Source organism: Lynx rufus, unplaced genomic scaffold (genome assembly GCF_022079265.1).
Source record: "Lynx rufus isolate CCGP_SWC_20201006 ecotype Redwood Valley unplaced genomic scaffold, mLynRuf1.p SCAF_2, whole genome shotgun sequence".
Classification (NCBI taxonomy): Eukaryota; Metazoa; Chordata; class Mammalia; order Carnivora; family Felidae; genus Lynx; species Lynx rufus.
In genome coordinates, this window is record NW_025814834.1 from 143,828,118 (window position 1) to 143,852,790 (window position 24,673).

The 24,673-nt window shown below is 36.1% G+C and overlaps 2 protein-coding genes across 2 annotated transcripts in view; one reads left to right on the top strand and one right to left on the bottom strand.

Moving 5' to 3' along the window:
- The window catches only part of EVI5 (ecotropic viral integration site 5), a 240,691-nt gene that overhangs the window by 45,092 nt on the left and 170,926 nt on the right, over positions 1–24,673 (top strand). The window contains exon 2 of the mRNA XM_047086056.1: positions 13,084–13,313. Coding sequence (XP_046942012.1) covers positions 13,165–13,313 — 149 coding nt within the window. The 5' untranslated portion in view covers positions 13,084–13,164. The remainder of the gene's footprint in view (positions 1–13,083; positions 13,314–24,673) is intronic.
- Positions 11,278–11,634, bottom strand: LOC124516626 (elongin-B-like). The gene has a single exon (XM_047086058.1). The coding sequence runs from the start codon at positions 11,632–11,634 to the stop codon at positions 11,278–11,280; it is 357 nt and encodes a 118-aa protein (XP_046942014.1).

Genomic DNA, 24,673 nt, shown 5'->3' on the forward strand with positions numbered 1-24,673 from the left:
AGCCTGTCTTGAAATTCTTATTTCTTGGCATTGCTTTAGCATACTAATCAAAATGCCATTTTAACAGCAGTGGAAAAGTAATGATGTGGTTTAAATGCATTTGACTCTGAGCCACAAATCAGTAGTAAAATTTCCTAACTAAATTAAATGCTGTTCTCTCAGGCCTCCAAACATTAATCTAATTTTCTGGTTCTAATGTCATATGTTTTCTTGGTGTACTGCCCTTGTTTCTACTTATATCACACTACAGGTATATAAAAAGATGTTTTTTTCTCAACTATGTGAGCCCACCATCCCCTCAAAAACAATTTCAGAATGATGTCTTACTTTATATTTTAATTTCTTGGTTTTATTTCATTTTAAGCATTATCGAATGTTTTTGTTTTGCAAGATCCTATGATACTCTTCCAGTTCATACAGTGGTATAGCAAACTACCATAAAACTTAGTGGTTTAAAATAGTTGTTTCAGTATGTCCATGTATTCTGTGGGTGAGGAATTTGGACAGAGCATTAGGAGAAGGGAGATTACTGAGAAGTAGACTGGGAAGACTCAGGGCTGAGGTTGACTCTTTATCTAGGGTAGAGAATCATTTGATGTCCTGTCTAGTGGTTGATGCTAGGACCTCAGCGGGGCTGTTAGCCAGAATAGCCTATACTTGACCCTATGTGGGCTGTTTCTCAACAGCATGTTTGCTGGGTCTCCAAAGTGAGTCTTTGTAATCACTTTTTTCTTCTTTTTGTAATCACTTTTGATGTTTATTATTGGTTGACATAGTCATAAAATCCAAGTTAAGAGGTCCATGGCAGACACATAGTAATAAAGTGGCAAAAAGTAGTAATAAAGAGAGAATTTAAAAGTAGCGAGAAAAAAGAAAACTGTTACATACAAGGGCAACCCCATATGACTATCAGCAGATTTTTCAGCAAAACCTTTGCAGACCAGATAGAAGTGGCATGATATATTCAAAGTGCTAAAAGGAAAAAAGCCTGCAGCCAAGAGTACCCTATCCAGCAAGGCTATCATTCAGAACAGAAGGAGAGATCAAGAATTTCCCAGAAAAAATAAAGCTAAAGGAGTTCATGACCACTACAAAAAATGTTAAAGGGGACTCTGAGTGGAAAGGAAAGACCATAAGTAAGAGTAAGAAAAGTCGGAAGCACGTGGGGCACCTGGATGGCTCAGACGTTTGAGTATCCAACCCTTAATTTTATCTCAGGTCATGATCCCAGGGTCATGGGATCCAGCCCCACATCAGGCTCTGTGCTGGGGGGTAGAGCCTGCTTAAGATGTTCTCTTTCTTTCTCCCTGCCCCCTTTACCCCTGTTTGTGTGTGTTTTCTCTCTGAAATAAGATAATAATAAAAATTAAAGTGGGAACTGCAAAGACAGTAAAAATAAGTGTATCTGTAAAAATCAGTGAAAGGATTCACAAATAATAGGATGTAAAGTAGGACACCGTATACCTAAAGTGTGGTGGGAGGAGAGGGAGAAGAGTAAAGAATAGGTTTAGACTTAAGTAACCATCAACCTAATATAGACTGGTATATGCAGAAGATGTTATATGCAATCTGAATGGTAACCACAAATTAAAAACTGATAATAGATAGGAAAAAAGTAAGAGAAAGGAATCCCAAGAACATCACCAAAAAAGCCAACTAATCATGAGAGAAGAGAGCAAGGGAAGAAGAGAATAGAGAAGAACTAAAAAACAACCATAAAGCAAGTAACAAAATGGCAATAAATACATACCTAGCAATAATTAGTCTGAATATAAATGGACTAAATGTTCCAATCAAAAGACGTAGGGTGATTGAATTTAAAAAAAAAAAAAAAAAAAAGACCCATCTATATGCTGCCTACAAGAGTCTTAATTTCAGACCTAAAGTCACGTGCATATTGATAGTGAAAGGATGGAGAAGTATTTATCATGCAAATGGATATGAAAAGTGGGGTAGAAATACTCCTATCAGACAAAATAGACTTTAAAACAAAGACTGTAACAAGAACCAAAGAAGGACACTATATAATCATAAAGGTAACAATCTAATAAGAAGATACAACAGATGTAAACATTTATGCACCCAACATGGAAGCACCCAAATATATAAAGAAGCTAATAACAAACATAAATAATGGACAGTAATAAAATAATAGAGGATTTGGTCATCTAAACAAAATCAGCAAGGAAACGGTGGCTTTGAATGACACATTGGATCAGATGGATTTAACTAATCATTCAGAACATTCCATCCTAAAACAGCAGAATACACATTGTTTTCACATGCATATGGACATTATCCAGAATAGATCACATGTTAGGCCACAAAACAAGTCTCAACAAATTAAAAAAAAAAAATCAAAATCCTAACATTCATCTTTTCAGCCACAATGCTATGAAACTAGAAATCAACAGGAAAAAAAATCTGGAAAGAACACAAGTACATGGACGTTAAATAGGTTAATGAAAGCAAAACAGTCCTAAATCTTTGGGAAACAGCAAAAGCTGTTCTAAAAGGCACGTCTGTAGCAATACAGACCTACATCAAGAAGCAAGAAAAATCTCAAACTACCAAATTAATAAAAAAAAAATCAAACAATCTAACTTTACATCTAAAGGAACTAGAAAAAGAACAAAATCCAAAACCATAGAAGGAGGAAAATAGTAAAGATTAGAGCAGAAATAATAGAAACTAAAAACAAACAAAACAAAAACAAAAAATAGTAGAACTGATCAATGAAAGCAGGAGCTGACTCTTTGGGAATATCAACAAAATCGATACATCTTTAGCTGGACTTCTCAAAAAAAAAAAACAAAACTCAACATCAGACATCAGAAATGAAAGAGGAGTAACAACTGGATGCTACAGAAATACAAAGGATTATAAGATAACATTATGAAAAATTATATGCCCCCCAAATTGGACAACCTAGAAGAAATGGATAAATTTCTAGAAACATACAACGTTCCAAAACTGAATCAGGAAAAATTAGAAAGTTTGAACAGACCAGTTACTAGCAATGAAATTGAATCAGTGATCAAAAACTTAATAAGGGTGCCTGGGTGGCTCAGTTGGTTAAGCATCTGACTTCTGCTCAGGTCATGATCCCACAGCATGTGGATTTGAGCCCAACATTGGGCTCTGTGCTGACAGCTCAGAGCCTGGAGCTTGCTTCGCATTCTGTGTCTTCTTCCCTCTCTGTTCCTCCCCCACTTGCACTCTCTTTCTCTCAAATAAAGAATAAAAATAAATAAATAAAAACCCAAAAAGCAAAACAAAACAAAAAAACTTAATAAGCTAAAGTCCAGGACCAGATAGTTTCATAGGGGAATTCTACCAGACATTTAAAGAAGAATTAATACCTATTTTTCTCAAACTATTCCAGAAAATAGAAGAGGAAGGAAAACTTCCAAATTGATTCCATGAGGCCAGCATTACCCAGATAAAAAAAACCAGATAATGACAGTATAAAAAAAGAGAACTATGCGTCACTATCTCTGATGAATATAAATGTAAAAGTCCTCAAAATATTGGCAAACCAGACCTAACAATACTTAAAAAAGCCATTTACCATGATCAAGTGGGATTTATTCCTAGTTTGCAAGGGTGGTTCAATATTTGCAAATCAATCAACTTGGTAACATCACATAACGAGAGAAAGGATAAAAACCATGTGATAATTTTAATAGATGCAGAAGAATCATTTGATAAAGTATAACACCCATTCAGGATAAAATCCCTCAATTAAGTAGATTTAGAGGAAAACATACCTCAATATAATCAAGGCCATATATGAAAAACTCACAGGTAACATCATACTCAGTGGTGAAAAATAGAGCTCTTTCCCCTGAGGTCAGGAACAAGACAATAGAGCTCTTTCCCCTGAGGTCAGGATGTCTACTCTTACCACTTTTATTCACAGCATTGGAAGTCCTAAGCACAGCAGTCAGACAAGAAAAAAAAAGAATAAAAGGCGTTCAAATTGGTAAGGAAGAAGTAAAACTGACTTTGCAGATGACATACCTTATATAGAAAACCCTAAACAGTCCACCAAAAAACGACTAGAACTGATTAATTTAGTAAGGTTGCAGGATATGAATCAATATTCAGAAATCCATTGCATTTCTGTACATCAATAATGAAGCAACAGAAAGAGAAATTAAGAAAATTCCATTTACAATTGTACGAATAATAATAAAATACTTAGGAATAAACTTAGCCAAGGAGAGGAAAGACTTGTACTCTGAAACTATAAAATATTGACGAGAGAAATTGAAGATGGCATAAACAAATAGAAAGACTTTCCATACTCATGAATTAGAAGATACTCTTAAATGTCTATACTACTCAAAGAAGTCTACAGATTTAATGCAGTCTCTATCAAGATAACATTCACAGAACTAGAACAATAAATCTTAAAATTTGGAGCCACAAAAGACCTCGAATAGCTGTAACGATCTTCCTTTCTTTCTTTCTTTCTTTTTTTAAAAAATTTTTATTATTTATTTTTGAGACAGAGCATGAGCAGGGAAGGGGCAGAGAGAGAGGGAGACACCGAATCTGAAGCAGGCTCTAGGCTCTGAGCTGTCAGCACAGAGCCCAATGCAGGGCTCGAACTCATGGACTGTGAGATCATAACCTGAGCTGAGGTTGGATGCTTAACTGACTGAGCCACCCAGGCGCCCCTGTTTTTGTTATTTTTTTAAATATAATTTATTGTCAAATTGACTGACATACAGTGTGTACAGTAAAAATTTTTAATGTTTATTTTTGAGCGGGGGGCAGAGAGGCAGAGAAGAGACAGAGCAAGAGTGGGGGAGGGGCAGAGAAAGAGGGAGACACAGAATCCGAAATAGGCTCCAACTCTGAGCTGTTGGCACAGAGCCTGATGCAGGGCTTGAACTCCTAAACTACGAGACCATGACCTGAGCTGAAGTTGGACACCTAACTGACTGAGCCACCCAGGTGCCCTGCCATAACAATCTTGAAGAATTAAAAAAGTTGGAGGTGTCACAACCTCCGACTTCAAGATATACTACAAAGCTGTAGTAATCAAAACACTAGGGTATTGGCATAAAATATAGACACATAGATCAGTGGAATAAAATAGAGAGCTCAGAAATAAACCCATGATTGTCATTTAATCTTCAAAAAAGGAGGCAAGAATATGCAATGAGAAAAAGTCTCTTCAACTAATGGTGTTAGGAAAACTGGACAGTATCATGCAAAGTAATGAAACTAGGCCATTTCTTACACCATACACAAAAATTGGATTAAAGATCTAAATGTGAACCTGAAACCATTAAAATCCTTGAAGAGAGCACAGGCAGTAATTTCTCTGACATTGGCCATAGCAACATTTTTCTAGATATGTCTCCTGAGGTAAGAGAAACAAAAGCAAAAAAAAAAAAGCTATTGGGATTATGTAAAAGTAAAAACTTCTGCACAGCAAAGGAACCAATCAACAAAACTAAAAGGCAACTTACTGAATGGGAGAAAATACTTGCAAATGACATGTCTGACAAAAGGTTAGTGTCCAAAATACATAAAGAACTTACACAACTCAGCACCCAAATAATAAATGCAATTTAAAAATAAGCAGAAGACATGAAGACATTTCTCCACCAATGACATACATATGGTCAACAGACACATTGAAAGATTCTCAATGTCACTTATCACAGAAATGCAGATCAAAACTACAATGAGATAGCACCTCATACAAGTCAGAATGGCTAAAGTTAAAAACACAAGAAACAAGTGTTGGCCAGGATGTGGAGAAAAAGGAACCGTTTTGCCCTGTTGGTGAGAATGCAAATTGGTGCAGCCACTGTGGAAAACAGTATGGAGCTTCCTTATAAAAATACAGGGGCACCTGGGTGGCTCAGTTGGTTGTGTCTGACTTAGTCTCAGGTCATGATCTCACAGTTTGTGGGGTCGAGCCCCATGTTGGGCTCTTTGCTGACAGCTCAAAGCCTGGAGCATTCTTCAGATTTTGTGTCTCCCTCTCTCCCTGCCCCTCCACTGCTTGTACTATGTCTCTGCTCTCTGTCAAAAATAAAAATAAACATTAAAAAAAATTAAAAAATAAAAGTAGAACTACCATATGATCCAGTAATGGGTATTTGTTCAAAGAATATGAAAACACTAACACAAAAAGATGTTTATGTATACATATATGTACACACATATATACATATGTGTACACACTAGAATATTATTCAGCCATGAAAAGAAGTCTTGCCATTTGCAGTGACATGGATGGAGCTAGAGAGTATAATGCTAAGTGAGATAAGTCAGAGAAAGACAAATAGCATATGATTTCATTCATGTGGGACTTAAGAAACAAATGAAGAAAGGGGAAAAAAGAAGACAAAAAATAGGCTCAAGAACAACCGGATTACCAGAGTGGGGGTGGGTGGGGGTGTGTGGGTAAAATAGGTAAAGAGGATTAAGAGCTACTTATGTTGATAAGCACTAACATACAAAATTATTAAATCACTATATTGTACGCCTAAAACCAATATAACACTATGTTAACTATACTGGAATAAAAATTAAATAAAAATAGTAATTACTGGCAGTTAAGAGTATCCTTATTACTTTTTTTTTTAATTACGTTTTTATTTATTTATTTTGCACAAGCAGGGGAGGGGCAGAGAGGGAGAAAATCCCAAGCAGGCTCCATACCACCAGCGCAGAACCCCACGCGAGACTTGAACCCACGAACTGCGAGATCATGACCTGAGCCACAGTCAGACACTTCACCGACTCAGCCACCCAGGTTCCTCAAGAGTATCCTTATAACTTCCAATAAAATACAGAGCAATAGAGGAACCATGATTGTTTTTCATGGGATATACTATTCAAATATTGTAGTAATCTATAAGATTCCTACTAAACTTTATTATTAAGATTTTACTTTTTCTTTAAGAACAGTTTTAGATTCACAGCAAAATTGAGTGGAAAGTACAGAGATTTCCCGTACACTTTCTGCCCTGCAACACGCTTGGCTTCCCCCTTTATCAGCCTTCCCCAACAGAGTGGTTTATGTGTCATGTTCCTACATTGACACATCATAATCACCCAAAGTCCGTAGTTTACATTAGAGTTCACTCTTAGTGTTGTGCATTGTATGGATTTGATCAAGTGTGTAATGACAAATATCCATCATGATGGTATTATACAGAGTATTTTTACCACCTTAAAAATCCTCTGTGCTCTTTGCCTGTTCATCCCTCCCCAAACCTTAACAACTACTGATCTTTTTACTGTCCCCATCATTTTGCCTTTTTTTGTATGGTTGGAATCATATGTAGTTTTCTGAGATTTACTAAGCCCTTTTAAAACTGAGATATAATTCACATACTATAAATCCACTCATTTAAAGTGTGCAGTTCAGTGGCATTTAGTATATTCACACAGTTGTGTAACCATCACCACAGTAGAATCCCAGAGCATTTTGTCTTTCCAAAAATAAATCCTATGTCATTCTCCTAGCCCCTTGAAGCCACTGATATACTTTATGTCTCTGAATTTGCCTATTCTGGACATTTTATCTAAATGGAATCCTACAATATGTGGTCATTTGTGCCTGATTACTAAACGTTTATAATGATGGTTTTAACCTTTTCAAAGTATGTTCATATTTAAAAGTAAGTGCTTAACTCCTCTATGAGGTAGACAGGAACTTTGTGACGTAATGGCATTGTCAGATTTATTATGTATTCATGACCTCAGTTTACCATAGGATGAGGGAAGGAGATTTAGAGGTGGTAGGGTAGAGATTTAGAAAAGTACTGTAGAGTTGAAAGAAAAATAGAACATGATGATATATGAAAAATGAGCCCTATGGAATTTCTGGAACCATGAGTATGAAACTTGATCAAAGTACAACTGCAATTAAATACTCCAGTTATATTTAAGTATTTAACATTTGAAGATGAGTTGTTGAGCCTTCAGTAGTTCTAGATTGAATCTCATTTTAGCTGAATTTCAGCAAGGTTGAAAGGATTTCAGGATTGTGCTCTTGGTTATTACAAACTTTTTATTTTTTATTTTTTTATTTTTTATTTTTTTTATTTTTTATTTTTATTCCAAACTTTTTAAATGGAAGCCTGTTGCTACAGTATGCAGAAGGGGTATGGTAAATTTATTTGTTTTAATAAATGAAAGCAAAAAATAGGAATCTTTTGCCTTTTCTACAATTAACTCTGGTAGAGAACTTTTATATAATGAAAATATGAGGTATTAATTTTTGAATGTTGTAAGTATATTTGAAATTAATGGTTGGTATCATTAAAGGTTAACATTTTTCTGTAAATTTTACGTCAGGTTTTCTGATTACTGTGATTTAGAGATACAAATTAGTGCCATCTTTACAACTGAATTTGTAGTTGTATTTATGTAGAAAAAATCAGTAGGATTGCAAATTATAGTAGGTTATCTTGTTACCTACCACGGATGGCTCTGACCTTTTAAAGGAAGACTGGCTAAATTAGTCTTTGGTTCCTGTCTGGCTTTTTGGGTTGAGAAGCTGTGCACTGGTCCATGCACTGTCAAGGACTTCTTTTGCCTGGAAACCTAAATGATCTGCCCTGTGCTTCTTTTCCTTGGGTCCCCTACTGTATCCTTCTTGTCTTTATTGGGGATTCTTCCCTCAACAGAAAGTGTCCCCTTATCCCTTCTATAATACTGTTTCTAAGAGAAGTAAGTTCTAAAATGAGTTACTGAAAATAACAAGTATTCTTTTTTCCCCCCATTATTATTTTATTTTTATTTTTTTTAATTTTATTTTTTATTTTTTAAAACTTATATCCAAATTAGTTAGCATATAGTGAAACAATGATTTCAGGAGTAGATTCCTTAGTGCCCCTTACCCATTTAGCCCATCCTCCCTCCCACAACCCCTCCTGTAACCCTCAGTTTGTTCTGCATATATTTATGAGTCTCTTTTGTTTTGTCTCCCTCCCTGTTTTTATATTATTTTTGTTTCCCTTCCCTTATGTTCATCTGTTTTGTCTCTTGAAGTCCTCATATGAGTGAAGTCATATGATTTTTGTCTTTCTCTGACTAATTTCACTTAGCATAATACCCTCCAGTTCCATCCACGTAGTTGCAAATGGTAAGATTTCATTCTTTTTGATTGCCGAGTAATACTCCGTTGTATATATATACACCACATCTTCTTTATCCATTCATCCATTGATGGACATTTGGGCTCTTTCCATACTTTGGCTATTGTTGATAGTGCTGCTATAAAAATGGGAGTGCATGTATCCCTTCGAAACAGCACATGTGTATCCCTTGGATAAATGCCTAGTAGTGCAATTGCTGGGCCATAGGGTAGTTCTATTTTTAGTTTTTTGAGGAACCTCCATATTGTTTTCCAGAGTGGCTGCACCAGCTTGCATTCCCAGACAAGTGTTCTTAGGTTAATAAAACTTTGGCCCTTTTCAGCACTTGTAATCAAATCTTTGTCTTAGAAGTTCCAGTGTCATGTTGAGTTGCTTAACTATGACCTTAGAATCCCTTTTCCATTTTATCTTTTCCTTACATCAAATTTTCCTGCTGGGTTGTGGTGGAGGAAATGGGGGCAGAGGGGTAGAAAGAGAGTTATCTGTGTATTCTGGTAAGAAAACCCTTGGACAACCTATGAAGAGAATAGTATTTGCTAAAATAATCTGGGTAGAATTTATGTCTTGGTGTCTTTTTTTTTTTTTTAATGTTTATTTTTATTTTTGAGACAGAGACAGAGCATGAATGGGGGAGGGGCAGAGAGAGAGGGAGACACAGAATCTCAAGCAGGCTCCAGGCTCCGGGCTGTCAGCCCAGAGCCCGACGCAGGGCATGAACTCACAGACTGTGAGATCATGACCTGAGCCAAAGTCAGATGCCAACCGACTGAGCCACCCAGGTGCCCCTATGTCTTGGTGTTTTAATTTCTGTGTGTATGAATTGCTATATATAACTAAGATTAGATGAGAATATGCTGATTCCGAAAATAATTGGCAGTGCTTTAGCCATTTAGTTATAAAATTTAAGATCTTGTCAGAGCACATAAAAGCACTTCATAGTTTTTTAGCTTTTATATGTCTAAGTACTTCATAATCAAGCAGTTCTTTTTATGATAGTTTTTAGAAAATACAGTCCCTTAAAAAGCCTATTACACCTTATTTTGTAAACTCACGTCATTAAGAATGTTTAGTGTTACATAGGTATTCAAATATGGCTTTTATTTACATTTTTTTTCATTAGTGAAGTAATGGCATGTTTGAATATTATTTATGTATTTTATTTTGCAGCTGAATCTGCTTAGGAGTTGGGCATGATTTATGAATATGTGGACATATGTGTAATGCACTGAATATCAGAGGTAGTTTTTTTACATCTATATTTTTATCCCATTTTAATTTTCTAAATATTTTAATTTTTTTAAGTATATATTTTTTAATGTTTACTTATTTGTGAGAGAAAGAGACAGAGTATGAGTGGGAGAGGGGCAGAGAGGGAGGGAGACACAGAATCTGAAGCAGGCTCCAGGCTCTGAGCTGTCAGTATAGAGCCCGATGCAGGGCTTGAACTCACGAGTGGTGAAATCATGACCTGAGCTGAAGTCAGATGCTTAACCGACTGAGCCACCCAGGCGCCCCTCCTGTTTTAATTTTCTTTGGTTACGTACCTAGAAGTGGGATTCTGCATCATTTGGTGTTTCTGTTTTTAATTTTTTGAGGAACCTCCAGAGTGCTTTCCACAGTGGCTGCACTGATTTACATTTCTGCCAGCCGCATACAAGGGTTCTTTTCCCTCCACATCCTTGCCAACACTTGCTATTTCTTTTTTTTTAATTTTATTTAAATCCAAGTTAGTTAACATATAGTGTAATAATGGTTTCAGGAGTAGAATTTAGTGATTCATGATTTACAATAATACCCAGTGCTCATCCCAACAAGTGCTCTCTTTAATACCTATCACCTACCCAGTACCCTTCTAGCAACTGTCAGTTCTCTGTATTTAAGAGTCTCTTCTGGTTAGCTTCCTTCTCTGTTTTTATCTTATTTTTCCTTCCCTTACCCTATGTTCATCAGTTATGTTTCTTAAATTCCACATATGAATGAAATCATGTGCTATTTGTCTTTCTCTGACTTATTTCACTTAGCATAATACATTCTAGTTCCATCCACATTGTTGCAAATGACAATATTTCATTCATTTTTTTTTTGACACCCAAATCTCTTTTATTGGTGGGGGGGCACTGGGGATGGGCCTGGGGCCTTCTCACTGCACCACTTGTTTGTTGGCGCTGCTTCCTGAGTCCTGTGGCTTCATTACATCGGGCAGCTCGGGTGGACTGGAGAAGGGCTCCATGCGCAGGGCCTTGAAAGCTTCATTTGCCCGGAAGGCCAGCCCCACGGTGGCTGGGGCCTGTGGCCCTGCCGTCTGACTGGTGAAGCCGCACTCTCCCAGTGTCTTGCCATCATCCAGAAGTTGGTCATCCTTGTACAGCTGCTGCTCACCAGGCGGCTGCTTGAGGATGCCCTCGACGGTGCGCTTCAGCTCAAACATGGTACTCGACTCCTTGGCGTCCATGAAGATGGTGGTCTTGTGGCAACTGATCATGAGGGACACGTCCATCGCGGCGGCTGCCTGTCCCAGTATTTCATTCTTTTTGATCATCAAGAAATATTCCACTCTCTCTCTATATAACTCATCTTCTTTATCCATTCATCAGTCAATGGACATTTGGACTCTTTCCATGCTTTGGCTGTTGTTGATAGTGCTGCTATAAACATTGGGGTCTGTGTGCCCCTTCGAATCAGCATTTTTGTATCCTTTGGGTAAAGAGAGATTGAGATCTTAAGGGCTTTTTAAGTTCTGGTTGCTTACTTAGAAAGTTATCTTAAACTTGTGATGTTTGGCTGTTAATAACTACTGCTTTATTTTAGCCAGTGATGGGAATGTCTCCTCTTTCTAGGCATGCCATTTTATTTCTGAGTAGTTCCAACTATGTGAAAATTGTGTCTTGCATCTTTCCCACTCTGCTAACTCAACCATTTATCATAATTTTGTTCTCTAGAAAAAGTCTCTCTTTTTTAAAAATACTCTGTTGTTGTTTGAAGACAGATGTCATGAGTCTCATTATGTCTTATGCTAAGCAAACCCAGTTTTTATTGAATTATTAGTAATGTTACAGCATTCTCCTATCCTTATCACCAAATGGACATATTTTAATCCTTGGCTTTCAAATGATTTTGACTACAGAATACATTTTTTTTTTTTTAATTGGGGTGGGGGGGCAGCAGAGGGAGAGAGCAGAGAATCTCAAGTAGGCTGCAGGCTCAGTGTGGAGCCCTGTGCAAGGCTCGATCCCACGACCTGGGGATCATGACCTGAGCTGAAATCAAGAGTGAAACGCTCAACCAGTTGAGCCACCCAGGTGTCCCTACAGAATACGTTTTATATCCCAACTCAGTACGCTCATGAATTATATCTACATGTAGTATGTAGTTTTAATACACACATGTAACTGAAACAATTTCATAAGACAGTATATATTGACACTGATATTTTTTGTTATTTTCCTTTTTTTTTTTTTTTTTGTAAGAGAGAGAGCGCTTGCACATTAGCAGGGTATTGGCAGAGGGAAGGGGTGAGAGAATCTTAGGCAGGCTCCACACCCAGCACAGAACCTGACATGGGGCTTGATCTCATAACTACAAGATCGTGACCTGAGCTGAAATCAACAGTCAGATGTTTAACTGACTGAGCCACCCAGGTGCCCCTGTTCTTTCTCATTTTTCAAAAATGCTGGTTTTATTTCTCATGTAGATTATATTACTCCCTGATGAGTTTCAACCTGTAGTTTGGAAAACACTGTTCTAGTTTGTTCACATTGCAGAATTGAAATAAATATTTCCCAAAAGCTAATGTTAGGCTAATCGTTGGTAAAGTAGGTTTTACCTTTATCACCTCAAAGAAAATATTGTGATGGTGGTTATTAAGTAAAACTTAACAGGGTTACCAAGTTCTTGGTAATAAATGTAGTAAAACTAAAATATTTTCAACTTTAATTTTTATTTGTAGGTGGCGACAGACAAGGTTGCAGAAAAGCTGAGTTCTACTCTCTCATGGGTGAAGAACACAGTATCACATACAGTCAGTCAGATGGCCAGTCAGGTGGCAAGTCCATCTGCCTCATTACACACTACATCCTCATCTACCACACTATCCACGCCAGCCCTTTCACCATCTTCCCCTTCACAGTTGAGTCCAGACGACTTAGAACTCCTGGCTAAACTGGAGGAACAAAATAGGTGAGTGAGGTTGCTTGGCTTTTCTCTCTCTGCAGTTATGTGAACTCAGCCATTCATTTATGTATATATGCCATAATCAAAATTTACTTTTTTTAGAATGTTTATTTTCTAGTCTTCGGCTCCTTGTTTGTCAAAATTACTTAACAAAAGTATTCACGTCTTTTTTGGAGGAGTTGGTCTTAAAAGTAAAGTTGTATTAAAATTTCCTCCTGGCTTTAGAGATGTTTTTTGTTAATATAGCAAATTCCCTAAATTGTTACTGAATTTTAGAATTTTGTTAAGGCAAATAAGACTACCATTTTTATTTTTTTAAAGTTTATTTTGAGAGAGAGAGAGAGAGAGAGAGAGAGTGTGTGTGTGTGTGTGTGTGTGTGTGTGTGTGTAAGCAGGGAAGGAGCAAAAAGAGGAAGAGACCATATCCCAAACAAGCTCATGCTGTCAGCATAGAGCCCAGCACGGGGCTCGAACTCTCGAACTGTGAAATCATGACCTGAGCCAAGATCAACAGTTGGATGCTTAACCAACTGAACCATCCAGGTGCCCCAAAACTGCCATCTTTGATTTAAACTCTATAAGTAGCCCCTTTGGTTAATTTGTAAAGTAATTTAATTTAGGGTGGATGGTTGATTTATGGTTTAGAGTAGGAAATCTCTTCATTCAGTTTTTTCATAGAAGGCAGTATCTTTTTCTCTTAATGGGCATGAAATAGAATAGTCATTTGTTAGCAATGTATACTCTGGACCCTGTGTGTCCCTTCACTATATTATTATCAGAATCTATTTTGGGCTTCAGATACAAAAGAATCATTGGAAGAGCCCTCTTTTGTGTTCAGTCAAGATGTATACTACCATTGGCTTTAAGAGTAAGAACATAACTTCTAACAGCTTTTTTTCATATATAATTGACATATAAACTACACATATTTGTGTGCAGTTTGATTGGTTTTGACATATGTATATATCTGTGAAATAATCACCAAAGGCAAGAAAACAAACATATTCATTATTCTCCTTTGCATCCCCAGGCAGCCATTGATCTCTTACAGTTACGTAGATTAGTTTGCATTTTCTAGAATTTTATGGAAATAGAATAATAGAGTATGCACTTTTTTTATTGGTGTATTTTACTCAGCATGGTTATTTTGAGATTCATCCATGTTGTAGTGTGTGTGAATAGTTCATTTTTTTACTTGCTTAGTGGTATTGTATAGTATGGATATATGCTAGTTTATTCACTCTTTATTATGAAATGTTGTAAATATTTGTATGCACACCTTTGTACAGATAGACGAATGCTTCATTTTTCCTGAGCAAATACCTAGAATTGGAATGGCTGGTTTATATGATAGGTGAACATTTAACTGCCAAACTATTTCCAAAGGGCCTATACTTTTTCACATTCCCACCAACAGTATATGAAAATTTCAGTTCCTCTACATCCTTGCCAATACTTGGTATAGTCTTTAATTTTAGCTAACATATACTGGTATCTTGTAGTTTTTTTGTGTTGTTTTGAAGTTTATTTTTGAGAGAGACCGAGACAGCACTTGCAGGGGAGGGGCAGAGAGAGAGAGGCAGAGAATCCCTTCTCAGCACAGAGGCTGACACAGGGCTCGAACCCACGAACCATTGAGATCATGACCCAAGCTGAAATCAAAGTTGGACGCTCAACTGACTAAGCCACCTAGGCCCCTGGTATCTTGTAGTTTTAATCTGCATTTCCTAATGGTGTTGAGCATCTTTTTATGTGCTTATTTGCCATTGATGTATCTTCTTTGATAAAATGTCTGTTTGAATTTTTTGCCTGTTAAAATTAGGTTGTTTGCTTTCTTATTATTGTATTTTAAGAGTTCCTTGAACATTTGGAATATGAATTCTTTTCACATAATATGTTTTTTTTTTTTTCAACGTCACATAATATGTTTTGAAATATTTTTTCCTAGTCTGTGGCTTACCATTCTCTTAACAGTATCTTTTGTTGTAAATTTTGATGAAGTTGTAAATTTTGATTGTCCAGTTTGAAATTGTTCTTTTATGGATTGTCCTTTTGATGACTCAAGGTCACATAGCTTGATGCCTGTATTTTTTTACAGAAGTTTTTTTATAAAGTTTTGTTTAGGTCTGATCCTTTTTTTTTTAAAGCGGTGTTTTTTTGTTTTTTTAAGTTTATTTTTAGATGTTTTATTTATTTTTGAGACAGAGAGAGACAGAGCATGAGCAGGGGAGGGGCAGAGAGAGAGGGAGACCCAGATTCCGAAGCAGGCTCCAGGCTCTGAGCTGTCAGCACAGAGCCCGACGCGGGGCTTGAACTCACAAACCGTGAGATCATGACCTGAGCTGAAGTTGGATGCTCAGCCGACTGAGCCACTCAGGTGCCCCTAAGTTTATTTTTAGAGAGAGAGAGACAGCATGAGTGGGAGGGGACAGAGAGAGAGAGAGAGAGAGAGAGGGTGAGAGAGAGAGAATCCCAAGCAGGCTCTGCATTGTGAGCATAGAGCCTGATGTGGGGCTGGAGCTCACGAACTGTGAGATCATGATCTGAGCCTAAATCAGGAGTCTCAACTGACTGAGCCACCCTGGCACCCCTAGATCTCATCAGTTTGGAGTTAGTTTTGTATATGGAGCAAAGTATAGATCAAAATTCATATTTTGAATATGCATATTTAATTGTTCCTGTACCATTTGTTGAAAAGGCTACCCTTTCTTGACTTAAATATTTTTGCACTTATGTCAAAAATTAGTTGTTCCATTGGTGTGTTTTCTGTCTTAATGCCAATACAGTACAGTTTTGATTACTGTAACTTTATAATACATCTTAAAATGAGATAGTGTTAATCTTCCAACTTAGTTCTCCATTTTGACTATTTTTGGAACTTAACATTCCCATATGAATTTTATTTTATTTTATTAATTAATTTTTTTAATGCAAAAGATTTTATTTTTTTTTAAAACCGGGAAGAATATTTTGAAAAAATAACCTATACCTTTCCTAAAATACCTAATTTGGAACATTTCTTTTTTTTTTTTTTCAATATATGAAATTTATTGTCAGTTGGTTTCCATACAACACCCAGTGCTCATCCCAAAAGGTGCCCTCCTCAATACCCATCACCCACCCTCCCCTCCCTCCCACCCCCCATCAACCCTCAGTTTGTTCTCAGTTTTTAAGAGTCTCTTATGCTTTGGCTCTCTCCCACTCTAACCTCTTTTTTTTTTTTTCTTCCTTCCCCTCCCCCATGGGTTTCTGTTAAGTTTCTCAGGATTCCCATATGAATTTTAAAACAAATTGTTAATTTCCACAAAAACACTTACTGAGGCTTTGATTGAACTGTATTCCCTTATATATCCTACTGCATTGCTAAACTTGTTGTTCTGGTAGGTTTTGTTGTTTTTATTTTTATAGATTACATTAGATTTTGTAATGTGAATGAGGATGTTAACTCTGATTAAAGCACTTTCACTTCTTCTTTCCAATCTGGATGCCTTTATTTCTTTTTCTTGCCTTATTACAACTGGCCAGTGCCTTGAGTACAAATTTGAATGTAAGTGGTGAACGTACATTTTGTTTTCCTGATCTTAGGGATGAAACATTAAATATGTTAACTGTAGGCTTTTGTAGATGACTTTTATCAGATTGAGGAAGTTTCTTTATCTTCCTCATTTGCTTAGAGTTTAAAAGAAATAGATTTTGGATTTTGTCAAATGCTTTTTCTCCATTTACTGAAATGATCATGTAGTGTTCCTTTTATAGTCTGATATGGTGAATTACATTAATTTTTGAATGTTAAACCAACTTTGCATTCCTGAGATAATCCCACTTGGTTGTGATAAATTGTCTTTACAAAATATTGTTGGATTTGATCTGCTAAAATTGTATTTGGAATTTTTGCATCTTTGTTCAGGGTAAATATTGATCTGTAGTTGTCTTACGATTTTTTTTACATTTATATGTAATGTCTTTGTGATCTTTCTTCTTTTCTAGTATTTGTTTGGTGCTGTATATTTTTAAGCCCTGTTTAACAAAAGCCATTTAAATTTATTGAGAATTCTTTTATGATCTTGAATATTATTTTGGTAAACATTTTATGTGAACTTGAGAAGAGGGTATATTAAACTGTTCGGTAGAGTATTCTATAAACATTAGTTGATTAAAATGGATTGATAATGTTTAAGTCTACTATTTCTTTTCTGGTTTTCTGTTTACTTTTGATATCGGATATGGACAGAAGAGTATGGAAAATCCCAACTATAATTGTGGATTTGTCTGTTTCTCTTTAAATTATTTCAGTTTTTGTTTCATGTATCTTGAAGTTGTACTTATTAAGTATTTAAACATTTAGGTTTGTTATGCCCTCTTGTGAAACCCTTTCTTTATCCTTGGTAATACTGTTTGCTTAGAAATCTACATAGTCATTGTACCTTTCTTTTGAATAGTGTTAAAATATTATACATTTTCCAGCCTTTAAAGTTCCTCAGCTAGGCAACATATATTTATATCTTTTAAAAATACACATGAATGATCTTTGCCTTATAATATTTACCATTTACTTTTTTAAAAATTACAAAAACAAAGTTTTATTTCTTCCTCACATTTCATATTCATTTTAAGCTGCAAGTTGAGTACATCTTTGTTCCATACTTCCTTATTCCAGGACTAATGACCACCCCTTATCCAGGATAAACCAGACCTGTGGCAGATGCAAAAGAGATAGAGTGGAAATACCTTAAAGTGTCTGTTAGGGAGTTGTAGATGTAACTTCTATCTAGATTTTATTGGCCAAAGCAAATCATGTATCCAAACCTTTTGGAGTGAAGTGAGAATTACAGTCTTCTTGCAGGGCTAGATCCAAGAAAATATGTATGTTGCTGTTAATATTTCTTTTGCTTTTTTCCTTTGTTTTCACTGTATTTTTATTGTATCTTTAATTTGTTCACACACTGTAAAATCCACCCTTTGAAAGCATATGATTTAGTGATTTTGGTATATTTACAAAGTTGTGCATCTATTACTATTATTCTTTTTTTTTTTTTTTTCAACGTTTATTTATTTTTGGGACAGAGAGAGACAGAGCATGGACGGGGGAGGGGCAGAGAGAGAGGGAGACACAGAATCAGAAACAGGCTCCAGGCTCTGAGCCATCAGCCCAGAGCCTGACGCGGGGCTCGAACTCACGGACCGCGAGATCGTGACCTGGCTGAAGTCGGACGCTCAACCGACTGTGCCACCCAGGCGCCCCACTATTATTCAATTTCAGAACATTTTAACCCCCCCCCCCCCCCCGTGAAGAAACTCTCTACTGATTAGTCTCCCTTTTTTACCTTTCTTCCAGCCACTGGTAATCACTAATCTGCTTTCTATCTCTGTGGGTTTGCCTACTCTTGGACACTTCATTATGGAATCATAAAGTAGGTAGTCTTTTGTGACTAGAAAACAGTGTTTTCTAGGTTTTCAGGAAAATAGATCATTTATATTTAATGTGATTATTGATATGCTTATGTTTAAATCTTTTATTTTTTAAATTATTATTATTATTATTATTATTATTGTTTTTTGAGAGAGAGTGTGCAAGGGAGGCAGAGGGAGAGAGAATCTTAAGTGGGCTCCATGGGGCTTGGTCTCATGACTGTGAGGTCATGACCAACACCAAAATCAAGAGTCAGATGCTTAACTGACTGAACCACCCAGGCACCCTTGTCATTTTGTTTTATATTGTTGTTTCCTTTTTATTTTTCTGCTTACTTTTTATTTAATGGAATTTTTTTAGTGTTTATTTTCTTTGTTGATTTATCAGCTATAAATATGTTTTGTTATTTTACTGGTTGCTTTAAGGTTCATAGTAGAAATCTCTAATTTATCTCTGTCTGCCTTCAAGGGATCTCATACTATTTCAGATGTGGTGTAAGAACTTAGAATAGTACAGGGGCACTTAGGTGGCTCAGTCAGTTAAGCGTATACTTTGGCTCAGGTCATGATCTCACAGTTGGTGAGTCTGAGCCCTGCATCGGGCTCTGTGCTGACAGCTCAGAGCCTGCGCCTGCTTTGGATTCTGTGTTTCCCTCTCTGTCTCTCTGCCCCTCCCCTACTATACTCTGTCTCTCTCTGTCTCAAAAATAAATAAACATTAAAAAAAAAAAAAAAGAATAGTACAGTTCCATATCTCCTCTCCAGTCCTTTATGCTAGTTTTGTCCTGTGTCTTCCTATTATATATGTTGTAACCCTCATTCTGTATTAATATTTTTGCTTCAACAATTATGTTTTAAAGAAATTAAAATAATAAAATATCTCATATATTTACATAGTTTCCATCTCTGGAGCTCTTTCATTCTTTAACTCTAGATTTCCACCTGATATACTTTTTCTGTCTGAAGGACTTCGTGTAATAATAATTCATGAAGGGTGGGGCTGCTCTTGTATGTTTGAGTCTTCATTTTGCCTTTGATTTGTAAGGATGTTTTCTTTGCATATAGGTTGACAGTTCCCCCACCCCCAGCCCCCACAGTGCTTCGGTGATGTTTCATTGACTTCTGTCTTGCATTGTTTTCATTAGGAAATCTGATCCATTCCTTATCTTTGTTCCTGTATATATAGTGTGTTTTTTTTCCTCTTTTTAAGATTTTTTTCTTTATTCCTGATCTAAGCCGTTTGATTCAGAGCTGCCTGATTGTACTTTTTTTCATGTTTCTTGTATTTGGGTTTTGTGGAACTTCTTGTACATTTATAGTTTTCTTCAAATTTGGAAACTTGTTGACAGTTTTTTTCGGTTGCCCAATCCATTGAGTGTCCAACTTCAGCTCAGATTATGATCTCATGGTTCATGGTTTCCAAGTTGGGCTTTGTGTTGGCAATGCAGAGCCTGCTTCACATTCTCTGTCTCCCTTTCTCTCTGTTCCTTCCTGCTCACGCTCTCTCAAAGATAAACATTAAAAAGAAAAAAAGGGCACTTGTATTGAGCACAGGATGATGTATGTAAATGATGAAACACTGAATCTGCTTCTGAAACCAATATTGTACTGTATGTTAACTAAAATATAAATATTAATAAAAAAATGAATTGGTTCTTTAATGGAAAAATAGTGCACACAAAAGATAGCTTTTGGTGCTGAGTTTGTAAGTGACCAAAGTTGAATTTATTTTTATGGTTGTGATCAGTAATTACTGTACTACTAATACATACAGAGCACTATAGTAGGAATTATTGTAAGTTATGGATATAGATGAACTTTTCTCCAAGTAATTCACAGTTTATTCAGGAATACCAGATGTGCCCTGTGTATATGTTAATATCTAAAGAATAATTACTAGAGTTATTTAAAAACGTTCAGAAAAGAGGTTTTGACAAATCAGAATTTGAAGTTAAAGGAGCAGAAGGTTGTCATTCTTGTTCTTGTATGGATTACTCAAAATCTGTACTCTTTTTTTTTTTTTAATGTTTATTTTTGAGAGACAGAGTTTGAGTGGGGGAGGGGCAGAGAGAGAGAGGGGGACACAGAATGCAAAGCAGGCTCCAGGCTCTGAGTGGCAACACAGAGCCTGACGCGGGGCTCGAACTCATAAGGTGAAAGATCATGACCTCAGTGGAAGTCAGACACCCTGCTGACTGAGCCACCCAGGCTCCCCAAAATCTGTGCTCTTTTTGAGTTCACATTTTGAGTTTTTCTTTCCTTTCCTTCATTAAAACCCAGAATCCATGGGAAGGATTTATTTGTAGAATGGTTGAATCTAGTGACACATTGTTTTACCTTAGAACAATCCTGGTGGAAAAACACATCTCTGACTCTAATAAAAAATAAAATGGTAAACACTAGGTCTAGCTCTCTTCCCCCTGTTCTGCCTACTACCCTGCCAACCTCTTATATCCGAGGAAAAAATTCAAAGAATAATAACTTAAATTTTCTCTGACCATTTCTGTGGTTTATAATATAGATATGCAAAGTACATAATTCAAGTAAAAATTACGAGACACAGTTACAAGACACAGTTACTTTTTGTAACAAGGGATATGCTTTTGTTCAAGAGTTTTTTCTTCTCCAAATATAGACTCATGCTACTCCTGTTACTTAACTCATTTTAATTCAGAAAGTATAAAAATGGCAATATTTTAGAAAATTAAAATTGAAAATAACAAATTTTATAAACTGTTTTTTTCTTTCCCATAATTTTACTGCAATGATGACTTTTAAAAATCAGTACATGTGGCAACCCCAGAAAGATGTGAAGAAATGGTTCAATATAATATCAAAGATCTGTTTGATGAAAGTTAATAATTGATAGCCTTAAAGTTGAAATGGGACAGCTGTTTTTTTCCTGTGTGTTAAATGTGTTTTTCTTTTTCGTTTTGAAAACATGAAGGCTTTGGCAGAGATGAATTTAGGAAGGTAAGGTTCAAGTGTAATAGCAATACATTTTAATTAAGGAGGGGAATGTTGCTAATTTCAATTTTTAATAGGCCATTATTTGTGTGGTTTAAAAGTTTGGCGTTGCAGCCATGTTCATTTCTTTTTACATTATATTTGGAATCAAAATTTGCTTTTTGATAGAGTTTTGGAAGTGAGATATGAGAATGAGGAAATATGGGTAGGGTTCTTTTAAACTAAATTAAGTGTATTTTATGTATTTTTAAGTAAAGTAAGCAGGAATCTTTGAAACCGTAATATATCTTTATCTTACCAACATCTAAAGTTCTACCATCCAGTAAGGTGGCCACAAGCCATATGTGGCACTTGAGCACCTGAAATGTGGCTGGTCTGAATTCTTATGTGCTATAAAAGTGGAATGTACATAGGTTTTGAATGGCTGATTTGAAAAAAAGAATATCTCATTAATTAAAATTTTGATTACATGCTAAAATGATATTTTGACTGTATTTGGTAACATTATTAAAGTTAATTGTACTTGTTTCTTTTACTGTACATGTGGCTACTATAACATTTAAAATGATATAAGGGGCTTGCATTATATTTCTGTTGGACAGTGATGATCTAGATGATCTAACATAACTTTCATTGTGAGTTTATAGTTTTACTACTAAAGCATTACTTTGTTTACCTGAGGATACTCTCTATAATGCAACCCTGAATATTAAGGAAGTAAAAAGCTGAGCAAAACGTATATTTTTAAGTCTCTGTGTTAAAAATTCATGAATTTTAAATCATAGGCGAGGCTTTTAAGATCGTCACACAAACTCTATTCTTCTTTTCATTGAAGGTTTTTAAAAATTTTTTAAATCAATTGTCTGATTTCCTGAGGAATTTGATGATGTAATTAAAAGAATTTATTGAACTCCTTTTTCTGTTGTAACTAGCTTAGCTGTACATCGTATCTTTATTATTGTTTAGTTAAAATTTTTTTTAATGTTTATTTTTGAGAGAGAGAGAGAGAGAGAGAGAGAGAGAGAGAGAGAGAGAGAGAGAGAGTCAGAGCAAGGGAGGGTCAGAGAGAGAGGGAGACCCAGAATCTGAATCAGGCTCTAGGCTCTGAGCTGTCAGTACAGAGTCTGACATGGGGCTCGAACTCACGAATGCAAGATCATGGCCTGAGCTGAAGTTAAGCTGATGCTTAACTGACTGAGCCACCCAGGTGCCCCATATCGTATCTTTAAATTAAGAAGTCTAAGAAGTTGAGTATGCTATGCCTGTCTGTCCCAATGTCTGTGTAAAACTAATCCTCAAACCATCAGTTTCTGGTCAGAATATTTGGAAGGGAGCTGGAAGTCTCGTGTTCACCTTCTCTGAGACCTCATCTTAAACAAAAGAAAAAGAAAAAAACTGCTTGCTTTCAGAACTGGAGAGATCCCTATTATTTAGGCATCCCACTAAGAATTGTCTCTGAATTGCTTCTTGTGTTAATTCTTTGTGTTTTGTCTTAATTCTCCCTTTGTTGTTGTTGTTGTTGTTGCTCTGAGACTTGAATTTGTACTTGATGGTGTTGATGTGAATGGTTGTGACTACTCTGTGAGTCAGGCATGTATTTTGTTGCTACTCATTTGCTTTTCGTTTAGCTTGCTGGTTGCTGTCTTTACCCCAGTACATTCATTCATATCTTGTTCCTTTGATGTAACGTTACAAGAGATATTTGAACCCCATGTTTGGAAAGTTGATCCCTCTGCAGTAAGTGCCAGAGTATTTAGCTTTCCAAATGTTTTTCTTATATGGCAATTTTTTTTTACCTTAGCTTTTCTTAGATCTTTCTTTAGCTCTTTGTAAATTATCTTAGCAGTTTACACATTTCCAAACGGCATGATGACTTGTTGCTGTTTTGGTATCCATAGGAAAGCATTATGCTGAGTACAGTAGGATATTTAAAAAGTTTACTATCAATTCTTTGCTAATACAGTATTTCCCATTACCGGTGTGGAATACCTTTTAAGACCCCCAGTGGGTGTCTGAAATCGTGGATAGTACCAAACTCTATGTATACTGTTTTTTTTTCTATACGTATGTACGCATGATAAAGTTTAATTTATAAATTTGGCACAGTAAGAGATTAGCAACAATACCTAATAATACAATAGAGCAATTATAGCAATATAGTGAAATAAAAGTTGTGTGAATGTGCTGTCTCTCAAATATCTTAATATACTGTTTTCAGAGATGTTAAGATGCCTACCTGATAAGTTCTAAGCTTCAGACTTGTCTTTTTAGTTACAAGATGCTTATCTACATTGATGTCCCCCAAGTACTTCATACTCTAGACACCTAAAAGATAACCCATTGTTTACCTTCTTTGTATTTTTCAGTCATGGTATTGTAGCAAGAGAGGCTTTTTCTTTGATGTTTATCAAGTGTGCACTGCTCCACGCTACTCTTTTTTTCTTACATGCCCATCATAAAACACACATTCTGCTGTTTTCCTTAGATCTGTGACCTCTTGGTGAGGATAAGGTTCAGTTCTTAGTTGTTAAGATATGGTAAAGGTAATCTCCTAATAAAATAAAACTCACACTATTCCCTGTGTTGGCATATTCCCCTTGTTGTCAGCTCTCTGTTTAGTTGCTGCTTCTGTCCTTTAGAGAGCTGAGAATACCTTTTCTCTGCCAAGTCTTCTAAGCTTCTGGAAGCTGCCACACCTACATTTTCTCCATCCTTAATGCTACTTGAAGTCCAACTGAAAATTAGCTTTAGCACCCCATCTCAGATAATGTGGGGTTATAGCAAATGCTGTTCTTAGAGGTAGAACTCTTACAAAAACTTGGAGTTGCTTACTTAGGAGACTGAAGATTATGTATTGTCCAGTCAGTAGAGATCCAGTAGAGACGTTTTAGTCTGGCAGCATTCTGGGAGGATGAATACATTTGGGCTTGTGAATTATTGTATAGCAGTGGCAGTTTAAAATGGCCAGGAAGCCACACAAATCTGTGAGG